Source organism: Myotis davidii, unplaced genomic scaffold (assembly GCF_000327345.1).
Source record: "Myotis davidii unplaced genomic scaffold, ASM32734v1 scaffold161, whole genome shotgun sequence".
NCBI lineage: Eukaryota > Metazoa > Chordata > Mammalia > Chiroptera > Vespertilionidae > Myotis > Myotis davidii.
Genome location: NW_006291567.1, coordinates 1,432,650 through 1,445,207, shown reverse-complemented (window position 1 = coordinate 1,445,207; position 12,558 = coordinate 1,432,650). Strand labels below are relative to the sequence as shown.

The 12,558-nt window shown below is 39.4% G+C and overlaps 1 protein-coding gene across 2 annotated transcripts in view; it reads left to right on the top strand.

Moving 5' to 3' along the window:
- PPEF1 (protein phosphatase, EF-hand calcium binding domain 1) overlaps positions 1-12,558 on the top strand; it is a 114,009-nt gene that overhangs the window by 80,565 nt on the left and 20,886 nt on the right. For both annotated transcript variants that reach the window (XM_015564879.1, XM_006765128.2), the window contains 3 exons: positions 5,963-6,129; positions 9,032-9,068; positions 9,844-9,993. In XM_015564879.1, coding sequence (XP_015420365.1) covers positions 5,963-6,129; positions 9,032-9,068; positions 9,844-9,993 — 354 coding nt within the window. The remainder of the gene's footprint in view (positions 1-5,962; positions 6,130-9,031; positions 9,069-9,843; positions 9,994-12,558) is intronic.

Sequence of the window (12,558 nt, the reverse complement as noted above, 5' to 3'; positions counted from 1 at the left end):
CCAATGCTCTCTGTCCACTGAGCCAAACTGGTCAGGGCTAGAAGAAATATTTTAATATTGCTTTTGCCCTTTCTCTATAATAGAAGTATCAGAGATGAAAGAAGATTAGTAAAATGTATATGAAAACCTTCCTCCTGTCAGAGTCTGGGGTGCGCCACGGGACCCAGAGTCAAGTGCCCGCCCACCCACAGCACCTCAAACTTGTGCAACACCCAGACCCAGCTGGCCCCATTCCCATTGGGCGAGATTCAGACCCAGCCGGCACCACCCTTGTCAAGCCCCGCTGGGCGGGGGGTACAGCCTCAGGTCCCCCAGTGCACCCTCAGGTCCCCTGGCCTGGTGCTGGAGCGGGGGCCATGGCCTGAGGCCCCCCAGCCCAGGGCAGGGGGTGAGGCCTCAGGTCCCCCGGCCTGGGTGGGGGGTGTGGCCTGAAGTCCCCTGTCAAGCCCCATCAGGTGGTGGGGGCACAGCCTCAGGTCCCCCACCCCAGCCTGGTGCAATGCAGCCTCAGGTCCCTGTTGATCACTCGTTATGGCTCATTACAGAAACCCTGCCTCCGCTGTGGGTGCAGCCATCTTGTGATAGCATGATGGAGGGTCAGTTTGCATATTACCTTTTTATTATATAGGATATGGATATGGATATATATATGTATAATTTCAGAGAGGAAGGGAGAGAGAGAGAGAGAAACATCAATGATGAGAGAGAATCATTGATCAGCTGCCTCCTGCATGCCCCCTACTGGGGATTGAGCCCACAACCCGGGTATGTGCCCTGACCAGGAATCAAACTGTGTTCATAGATACACACTCAACCAGTGATCTACACCAGCCAAGTCATATTACTCTTTTTATTCAAGTGGTTGGTTTAGTTTAAGACTTATATTGTTATTCAAACATATGTTAAATTGAATCTGTCTACTAATTTATTTATTCAATAAACTTCTATCTGATCCCTAGTGTTCAAGTTACTGTATAAACTGTGGAATGATACATAGATGAATATGAAGTTCATTCATTTTATGTATATGTATTAAACGCCTATTAGGAATGAGGTATTCTGCTAAGGGTTGGTGATACAGTCTGACTGAAACACAGGTTTTGGCTCCAAAGACATCAGTTTAGTTTAGAAGGAAGGTCAGTTAATAAAACAACAGGACAGTTCAGGGTGGGATGAGTTATAATTGGGATAAACATGAGACTCCAAGGGAGCACATTGGAGTGGTACCTAATCTCATGGGAGACTTCCTGGAGGAGGTGACATTTAAGACAACAAATAATTTTAGTAATTGCCTAAATCATGAAGGAAAGTTTTGGAGGTTTGGAAAAGATTTTATTCGTATACTAGTGGCCCAGTGCACAGATTCGTGCACATTGAAAGGAAGTTAATTAGAAGAAATATTTTAATATTGCTATTCGCCCTTTCTCTATAATAGAAGTGTCAGAGATAAAAGAGAACTAGTAAAATGTATATGGAAAATAATTTATGAATATATATAACAACAATGACATGATGTAAAAGCAACAAAGACATGATGTAAAAACAACAAAAACATGATATAAAAACAAAAACATGATATAAAAACATTGATAAAAACAATGATAAATTGATTAAACTTATTCCAATATCTCCCTATATACCACATTAACAGTAAAAACACTCTTAATACATTCTGTCAACGACGCTGGCTTCTTTCGGCTTTAGAGGTACGTTGTGCCAATAGTTGGTCTTCAGATATATTCTGTTGACGACACTGCTTTCTTTTAGCTTCAGAATGTCAACAAAAAACAACCAAATTCATGATCGACAATGACAGATCGAAATGCATGCGTATGCTTGGCACCAGCGAGAGCTTTATATGTATTGAGCATGCGTGAGTCAATGTTTATTTTTAAGTTGCCAGTGTGCATCGTATGTACCAGTCATGGGACGGACGGACAGATGGATGGTCGGTCACTTAGCCTTTTATGTATATAGACTAGAGGCCCGATGCATGAAATTTGTGCAAGAGTAGGCCTTCCTTCCCCCAGCTGCCGGCACCGGCTCCCCTCTGGCACCTGGCACCCAGGCTTCCCGCCCACCAGCCACAGCCCACCGATTGGTGGCCTTTGTGGGACGATCATGGGGCAATGCCCGGACCCCTGACAAATTGCATCGCACCTGCCTTGGCTGGCCTGGCGCCAGTGTGTCATAGCGTGGTTGTCCGGAAGGTTGTTCAGTCTAATTAGCATATTATGCTTTTATTATTATAGATAGTTTTTGTGATGCATTGCAATAAATGATGAGATTCACACTAATGATTGTTCTTGATTGTTTGTTTTAAGATTTTGGTTTCTTTAAAATTTGGTTGTCCTTGTCCTAGCTGGTTTGGCTCAGTGGATAGAGTGTCAGCGCATGTACTGAAAGGTCCTGGGTTTGATTCCAGTCAAGGGCACATACCTCGGTTGCAGGCTCGATTGGGGTGTGTGTGGGAGGCAACCAATCAATGTGTCTCTCTCACATCGATGTTTCTCTCCCTCCCTCCCATTCTAAAAATCAATGGAAAAATATCCTCGGGTGAGGATTAACAATAATAAAAAAACGAAAACAATATTTGGTTGTCCTTAAAAATTATATCATTTAGCACCTTTTCACTAAGCCAGACATTTTCAGGTCATAATCCTATCTGGGTTTGAAAATATTTTTTTCCTCTGGGCACCACACTGTTACCTATGACAGACCTGTGTTCAAAGGCATCTCGACTTTCTATGGCTCCAATATCATCAAGTGAACCAATTTACATAGCATTGGTTAGGTCATATTTTAAGATTTTATTTTCTGAACGAATTAATTTAAATCAGCCACTTTTGCTTAATTAGAGTGACCAATTTGAAATACTTCCTTCAGAGCCTTAGTTAGCCTTGCTAACATTGCAAGACATTTTTCCTCACTGGAAGCAAAGCTTGAAATTTTAGATCAAGTATTGGCAAATTATTTTGTTAAATTCATGCTGTGAATGGAGACCTCCTGAAGCTGAAAAAGGAATGCACGTGGACACAGAGAAGCTAATTAACTCTTAACCCTGTGGGTGTCATACCGACGCTGTCCATTGGAAGCCTTGCCATCTTGATGTTTGTTTGTTTTCTTTCTCTCTTCTTACCATCCTCCACCCCCATGCCTGTGATTTTCCAGTTGAGAAGTTCATTAAATATTTTCTATTTTTCTCTATCCTGATATGCTTCACACTGCCACAGTAGTCAATTCCTTTCCTTTTGAGATTAAAGCAGTGTGTTGCAATCAAAAGAACAGATCTCTAAAAGAGGGTTCTCAAAAGATATAAAATTAAAATATTGTGGAGTTGAGGTACAGAAGTTATTATATGATGTGCACAAAAATGTCCACATAAGTTGGGATACCTTCTAGATGTCTATTTTAAAATGCTCCAGTAGACAACAGGTGACAATATAGGGAAATATCTTGTTTTTGTCTCTACTCAAAGTAATTAATCGTAGTCTGCTCTTTTCCCCCCTGCAGGTCATCTGAATTGTGGTTACTCTGAGTTTTCTATATTTGTCAAATTCATTTCCATGTCATAGATGGTTTATTGTATATCAGCTGCAGAATAAGCTAGAGAGTTTGGTTTGCTGGAACTGAGTGAAGGATGGGGTATTGCAGCAGGTTTTGCTTCTTTGAAGGAAACTCAGAAATCTCAGTAATTCGAAGCCTAAATGTTCTAGAGACTTATGTCTCAGGAGACTTAGCTCCTCATCCTCTTATCTATCTTCCAGTTCCTGTATTATTCTAAAACTAAAGCATTTTTGACTCAGACTATATGAAGTAATATGTCTAATCCTGAACCAGTAGGGCAGACCTTATACATCCAAATGAGTCTTGCCTTCTTTGAAGCAGCTGACTTAAGAGGCTCAACGTGTATACACATTTAGAACTCCTTTTAGAATCACTTGTAGAGACTGATATATTCTATTGAGTGGCCTTCATGATCACAAATCTGCCTTTTGACAATGTGTGTGACTTTTTGAAAATGTTAAAACTCATTGGGTGTCAAGCATGCTGTATAAAGTAGATGGCCCAGCTGACCATTATTATTTTTGACTTAAAATTAGACTTGATTAAAGAAATTCATTATTCTTTGCTCACAGTAGAGATAAAATACCTATAAGCAAAGTTTGATTTAACTGGAGATTAGTAAGTTCTAATACAAGAAAATTTGTCATCACAGTTGAAAACATGTTTACCACCCAAATATCTATAATAATAAAAGCCTAAAATGCTAGCCCTAACTGGTTTGGCTCAGTGGATAGAGCGTCAGCCTGTGGACTGAAAGGTCCCAGGTTCAATTCTGGCCAAGGGCATGTACCTTGGTTGCGGGCACATCCCCAGTAGGAGGTGTGCAAGAGGCAGCTGATCGATGTTTCTCTCCCATCAATGTTTCTAACTTTCTATCCCTCTCCCTTCCTCTCTGTAAAAAATCAATAAAATATATTTAAAAGCCTAAAATGCTAATTAGACCGGATAGCCAAATGACCTTCTGGACGTCATTTTGGACATCCTTCTGGATGAAGCTGCTGCAGCAGGGGCTGAGGCAGAGGCAGTTAGGGATGATCAGGCAGGCAGGTGAGCAGTTAGGCAGTTAGGGGTGATCAGGCAGGCAGGCAGGCAGGCAGAGTGGTCAGGGACGATCAGGCAGGCAGGCAGGCAAGCAGTTAGGAGCCAATGGTCCTTTTTGTTCTGTGTGAAAGATATTTTGTCTGCTTGCTCTTTATGGTCAATAATGTATTTTCCAACCATTCTTTCTTTTACTTAGCTCTGATTGGTATTTTAAATTTTAATGTCAAGAATTAACTTTTTTAAAAAATTAAATTTATTAGGGTGACATTGGTTAATATGGTGGGTTTCTATGTTACAAGATCTGTATATTGTACTGTGTGCCCATCACCCGAAATCAAAACTACTGTTACCATATATTAGGACCCTCTTCACCCCCCATCACCTTTCCTCCAGCAACCACCACACTGCTGTTTGTGCTCATGAATTTCAGTTTTATGTCCCACATATGAGTGAAATCATATGGTTCTTAGCTTTTTCTGACTGACTTATTTCACTTAGCATAATATTCTCAAAGTCCATCCATGAGTAGTATTCCATTGTGTATATGTACCACATCTTCTTTATCCAGTCCTCTATCACAGGGCACTTTGGTTGTTTCCATGTCTTGGCCACCATGAATAATGCTGCAATGAACATAGGGGTGCATATATCTTTGTGAATACTTGTTTTCGAGTATATTTTCCTGATCCCAGTTATTTTTCATGCTAACACTGTGTTTAAAGGTATTATCTCATACCCAGGAGTGATAATCAAAATATTTAACAGTTAATATGGTCTGGTCAGTGAGCAGTGAGAACACACACTGGCTATCAATACTTAGTGTGATTGTATCAGAGTGTACTGGTGTATTAGCCTTACCTACACATTATCGGTGCCTTACACATTCCTGGGCACTTTCATATCCGTTGTCATTTGATCTGGGGGTGGGGGGTGGGGGATATAGTGTCATTCTCCTTTTGCAATTTGAGCCAATCACATAAAGCCCAGAGAAGTTAAACACAGGGCCCCTTAGAAGTTTCCCTCTTTTACAGGGAAAAGGAAGAGAGTCACCATTATTTATAGGACAAATATCAACTCCTTTTAGAGAAAACTCATAGTAGATGGTGGGTAGAATAAGCAATCCCCATCCCCTGATATCTTCCTGCCCCAAGATAATTCTTCACTTTCAAGGTCCTGTGCAGGAGATGCCTGCCCTAGAAGAGTGAAACTGACTCAAGCAACTGAGAAAATTTTCCCAAATGAAAAAACCGACTCAGCTTCTTTTCTCCATGTTCACAGGGACATTAAGTACAAAGCCTTATTTTAAAAGTATATTTTTGTAATTGCTTGTTTTTCCCCTCTCTTCCTTCCACAGAATGGCCTCCCCTCAGCGTATAATCCATATGTTTTTAACGGTGATTTTGTAGATCGAGGAAAATGTTCCATTGAGATCTTAATGATCCTGTTTGTGAGTTTTCTTCTCTATGGCGATGACCTGTGCTTGAACAGAGGAAACCATGAAGATTTTTTGATGAATATGAGGTAACCTAGGCCTTTATATTTCCTCTTTTGTTTCCCATTTTATAAAATTCCATCATATTTAGTTCCTAGCAAAGAGTTAGAGGTGGGTGTAGAGAAGCAGGGATGAGGGGAATTTCAATTCTTATCCCTGTTTACAAGCCCCGGTCTTCTACTGAGTGAGTATGCATTATTCTGAAGTCCTCTTTCAGTCTTTTTTTCTACCTCTGTTCTTCCTTCTCCCTTCTGTTATGTTCTTATTCTCCCAGGCCCACCCTTCACAGTCCATATCATGTGCAGGGTAGATGTGTTAGGCCAGGTTTGGAGGTGTCCTTGAGCAGTCTTAGATGCAATCATTCTGTTGCTACCCTTTTGGCTTGTGTCATGTGTTGTTTCAGAAACTAGGACTGTATTTTTCACTGATATTTTTTATGACATGATAATTGCTTTTGGCACAGTTGTTCATAAACATATTTGAGAACAGCTGTAACATACCATTTCAACTATCTGACTCACTGGAAATTTGAAGAATACAGATTGGTTAAATGGTTTACCAGTTTTTGCTAAAAGGCCCAATGGGTGGTAGATGTTCCCTTTTCCTTCTTTCTTCTTCTTCCCCCTCCCTCCCCCTTCTTCTACTTCCTCTCCTCTTCCTCCTCCTTTTCTTTTTCTTTTTTTGTTTCTTGTTTTATGAAAAACAGGAACCAGTTTGCCCTAGGGCAGTAGAAGACATGGCATGTTTTATGTTTTTGGTCCTGGGCTTTTGGGTGCCTTGATCAATGCTCAGCAACTTATTAGTTTTGTCTTTTGGGCAGTTTTGGCACCTGACCAGAGTACAGAGTTTAAATTCTAATTCTTAGGTATGGAAGCAAATGCTGAGACTATGAAAAAAAAATTCCAAGACAAGAAAAAAATCAGAGGCCCATTAATATGTAATATAGTTCAATACTTTTATTTGGGCATGCCATTTATCCTTTCATTTATTAATTTAGCCAATCATATTTATCTAATGCTGTAATGTTTAATGAAAGAGACATGGTCCCTACCCTCATAGACTTTACATCTAGCAGGCAAGACACATATTGAGCAGGTTTTTCAAGTGTGGTGAGTTTGTAAAGTGGGGAATCCAATCTGGCTGAGAAGTGACAGAGGTTCTCTCACAGAAGTATGGTGTTAGTCTGAGCCCTGAAGAATGAGTTAGGAAATCAAGAAAATGCCATGGTGTTTCACAGTGAGGGGACAACTTATACAGAACTTAAGACAAGACTTTTTAGACTTGAAAGAAATTTAGGGGGGCAGGAGCATAGACTGATGGACAGGATGGTGTCTGATAGAGTTGGAGACATAAATGGTTGGATCATGCAAAGGAATTTGGATTTTTCTTCTAAGGACAACAGAAATTCATTGGAGATTATCATAAATGTGTGTTTTAAATATAGCAGGAAGAGTAAATTTGGAGACGGACAAGAGTACCTGTATATATGAAGAGGACAATTAAGAAGTAGTTGAAGAGTACATGATGGATTCTCACTTACACTAGGGTGGTGGGGATGGAGATGCAAAGGAGTAGATAAAATCAAGAGGAGTTTTGGGAATGATGATTTAATGCTTGGTGGAATGAGGGACTTGAAAGAGGAGATAATCAAGGATGGATTCTAAGTTCTTGCCTTGAGTTTGGGGGTGCATATCATTTACCGATATTGGGAACATGAAAAGAGGAGAAAGTTGGGATGAGAGAGAATGATGAGTTCAGTTTGGGGAAAGCTAATCTGAGATGCTTTGAGTAGGAAGTTGAGTATACATGTCCAGAGCTCAGAAATGAAGTGTGGGCTGGAATATTATCCTGTAGTATTGGCATGTAAATAGTAACTGAAACCTTGGACAAGAATGACATTGCCAAGGGAGAAAGTGAAGGGACAGAATCTGAAGGAACTCCCAATGTTTAAGGCAAGATAGAGAAGAACTTGCAAAGGAGATTCACAATAGCTAGAAAGGAAGGAGGAAAACCGGGAGAGTTTACTTTCACACAATCCAAGAGAAAAAACGTTTTCCAGGACTATGTAGTCAACTGTATTTAGTGTTTCAGAAAGAGCAAGGAAGATGAGGACTGCAAAGTGTTCATTAGGTTTAAGAACATGGAAACCTTTGGTGAGTACAGGACTGAAATAATCTCAGAAAACATCATGTTATACTATAGAAGACTGACATGATATTATTTGCATAGAAACCTGGAGTATGTTGTGATCCAACTTCACTGTGTTGGGTACTAAGAGTGTATGTATACTATTATGCTAGGGCAAGGAAAAGTAATTGAAGAAAATTCCAATCATTACATCTCCCTTAGTGACTGTTAATTCAGGCTCTAAAATTCCTGACACTTTCTATTAAAACCTTTAATACATAACATGAAGTATATCCGAGAGACTATAAAGAGCCAACTTGTTTATCTTCTAGGTTTTTCTTAGTCTTTCTTCAGTCTCTTTTTCTCTCCATATCATCCATTTACTGTAAGATATAGGTGGTCTGAGAAATTCTGTGTAACTAAAAGCATTCTCCCACACAGCTTTCCCCAGCTGCCACGGCACTCTTCTCTGAGTACTTGAAGCATTAACACAAACTATGCTTACCACATATTTTGAAAGTTGCTTGTGATTGTTTCACAAAAATGTATCTTCTTTCCCCAACTATACTACAAGCTCTTTGAGTATAGGGATAAAAGTTTTGGCTGCTTTTGTTCTTTCCCATCATGCCTAGCAAACACTTGGGTAAATAATAATCAGTTCCAACTAAAGACTAGTTTCTTAAGTTGCTGACATTTGTGATAGTGAGATGTCAAGGCCTTCCCTTTTTTGCATGGCTCACATAAGTAGGAGTTATCAACATTTAATTAAATAGTTTTAATCCTCCCCCCCCCCTTTTTTTCCAGGTATGGCTTCACAAAAGAAGTCTTGAGCAAATATAAGGTAAGACTCATACTTTTAAAAAAATTCTCTTTGATGTTTATACATAGAAGTAAAAAAAAAAGAGCCTTCAGGAAGGGTGATGGGTGAACTAGTCAGAATCTATATGAATAAAAGCACAGAAGGAAGCCCTAGCCATGGCAGAGGCTTAATTTTCTTCGTGGATTAAAGCAAGCTTTTCCAATGTGACTTTTGTACGTTTCAGCATAGATACAAACATATCCCATTTTTTTAAAGGTACCTGGAATTTGTTTTACTCAGGTGTGGTAAAACATGCAAACAAGAACATAGCTGTACTAAAGGAAAAAGGCTTTTAATAAGTTATCAGGAAACAGGAGGCACATCACATCACACTGGGGTCCACATGGGGAAGCACCAAGGTTAGGCAGAAGGCAGAGGGAATGAGAGGGAGAGTGTGTTTATTGTATTTTCCCTGGGAAGGAATGGGGAAAGCAGTGCAAACAAATTTAGGACTGGCTAGTTTGAGTAATTTCAGCCCCATAAAGGAGGGGGTTGGGGGTGTGGGCTTTTGATTGGTTGGCTTGCATATGATAGGCAAGTCATTTACTATCTCTGAGAATTAGCTCACCCTGGAAGGGACAGTCTCAAAAATACAGAATAAAAAGACATGGTTAATGGATGCTAGTGGGTTAGTGACTCTGTGCTGACTTCCTTTAGGTAGCATGAAAACTGTTTTGCTTTTTGTCCATCCATTGAGACTATTCAATAAACTTGAACCCATCAGAGAAATGAGTCTTATTCAAGCTCTTACTTACAGATATACGGGAAAAAAATCCTACAAGTCTTGGAAGAAGTTTTTGCCTGGCTACCACTCGGTACAGTCATTGATGATGAAATCCTGATCATGCATGGTGGCATATCAGAGTCCACAGATCTGAATTTACTCCATCACGTAGAGAGAAACAAAGTAAGAAGGCAGATTACATGAATCTTGTCTCATAGATTTATAAGAGGATATATACCTCTTTTTTAATTTATTATTTTGTATTCATTTGTGTTTTCGTGGTTGTAACTCTGAAAAGATTGGTACAAATTTCAGAAAATCTATGATTGTATGGTAAAGAACTAAATGGGTAACTTCTATACATGGGAAATTTTTTTAAAAAATTGATTTTAAAGAGGGAGGGAGAGAGAGAGGGAGAAGGAGAGAGAGAGACCTTTGCTTGCCTCCCATATGTGTCCCAACTGGGGATTAAACCTGTAGCTTAGGTATGTGTCCTGACTGGAATCAAACCCCAGACCTTCTGGTGCACTGGATGACACTTTAGCTAACTGAGCCATACTGACTAGATCTACATGGGAAATTTTTAAATTCATGATAAAAGTGGGAAAATAAGGAAATGTTGGCATTTCATATCATTTCTAATAGTGGAAAAAAATCCTGATTTTTAAAAATTAAGATCTCTAATTAATATTATGCTAAAGTATACATAATATACATTTACCACTTTAACTAATTTTAAGTGTACAGTTCAGTGGCATCAATTCACATTGTTGTGTAACCATCACCAAAGTCACTACCATGAATTTCCCAAACTTTTTATCTTCCCAAACTGAAATTATGTACATATTAACACTAACTTTACATTCCCCCCTCCCCTAGCCCCTTCTACTTTCTATCTCTATGAATTTGACTACTCTAGGTATCGAATATAGGTGGAATCATACAGCACTTGATTTCTGAATTGATATGAGTTCCCTTATAATACTCCAAATGGCTCAGGGTAATATTTTTGGAAATATTTATAAGCCTAAGTAATCATATTAAAAACAACAGAAACAGAGCAGGGGCATGTATAAAACCTCTGAGGGAAGCGGTTGTGTGGGTTCTGTAAAACTGTCCCACCTATGTGAAAGGCTCCTTCCGCTGGGCTTTGTAGAATGACTGGAGTTGTCTTCCTCCTGTACCAGCCAAGTCCCCAGACCAGAGGCTTAGGGGTACCATAAGGGCATAAGTCCCGATAGCATTTCTGGAGCCAGATGATCATATATGGTCCTAGTGAAAAACGAAACCCTTACCCCTCAGGACTGATATCCAATTTCTAACCAACCTAGACAAGTGGAGTCCAGAGCTGGAATTTAATCTGATATAGATAGAAGTGTGACACCTATTCACCTTGAGTTTTTGGAGCTTATACACATATGAATGATAATATTGTTGCTAACTCCTCACCCTTTTAATTTCAGCTTAAATACACCCACTTGCAAAGCCTTCCACAATGTGCAGAGTAGATCAGGTCCCCTTTTATATGCTCTGAAGCCCTTGTATATATCCTTCATAACAGTTACTAAAATTAAATAACGAACTGTGGTACTGTTTGTGTACTATCTTCCCCTGCTTCTCTAGTTCTCTGATATAACCCCAGGATCCCCAGCAATTAAGATGTAATAAGTACTTAACTCAGTGTTTATTGAATATCTCCTAAGAGATTTTAAGAGCAAAGTGGGCAAGCCTAAGACAAAACTGGATAAAAACTTTTTTACAACCTTTTTGCTAATTCTGTAGTGATTTTGCATAGCCTCCTCCCCAACTTCACCCAGAGAGGATCATACTTCTTGATTTATACCTGTTGTCTTGGTGTAAGTATTAATAGCACCTCCCTTTACCCTCAAAAATATACCAGTTGCAATAAATTTTAAGGCCACCCTAAGTCTAAGGCATCTTTCTCATGGTATCAATAAATAGTCAAGTCAATAAGACGTTTCGATCAACATGAGATAGTGTTAGCATAATGAGGGGATATGATTCTAGCCAAGAGCAAGGGAACATGATGTTTTTGTCAGTCAAATATTGGCAAGCACATTGCAAGAATGAGATACTCCACCACCACCTGTGCTATGACAACAGAACTGATCAGCTGTGGCAGCCACTACCAATTGATCAGATTGAAGAATTTTCCTTTCCTGAGATTAGCCCGAGCAGGTAGCCCTCTCTAGGGCTTTTTGTTTTATTTATTGTAGTGTTGTTTTTTTAATTTTTTTTTATTGCTTAAAGTATTACAAAGAGTATTACATATGTCTCCTTTTTTTTTTACCCCCTTGAAAATCCCCCAGCCTCCCCTACCCCCCAGTGTCTTATGTCCATTGGTTCTGATTTTTATATATTACCTGTAAGTGAATCTAAGAATCTCTATTTTAAGCAGGTGCCCCCACTGCTGTAGGGGACAAGAAATCTTTGAAAGATTTCAAAGAGGATTGGATTCTTGATCCCTGTCTTTGGAGTCTCAGACTAATCAGGGAGATACATATGGAAACAAGTCATTATAATGATGAGCAAAGACCAAGGCAAATACTCTTAGTATTCCAAGGGGAAAAAGTGCCATACTTGGGCTTGCAATTCTTTAGCCATGAGGATGTTAATATTGGTTTCTTGACATTAAGTTATTAAGCATGGACTTTAGGGTACCAGGTGGCATTGTTGGGTCCTTTTCCTTCATTAAAAACAATTTTTTAAAAAAAAATACCTTCCTGA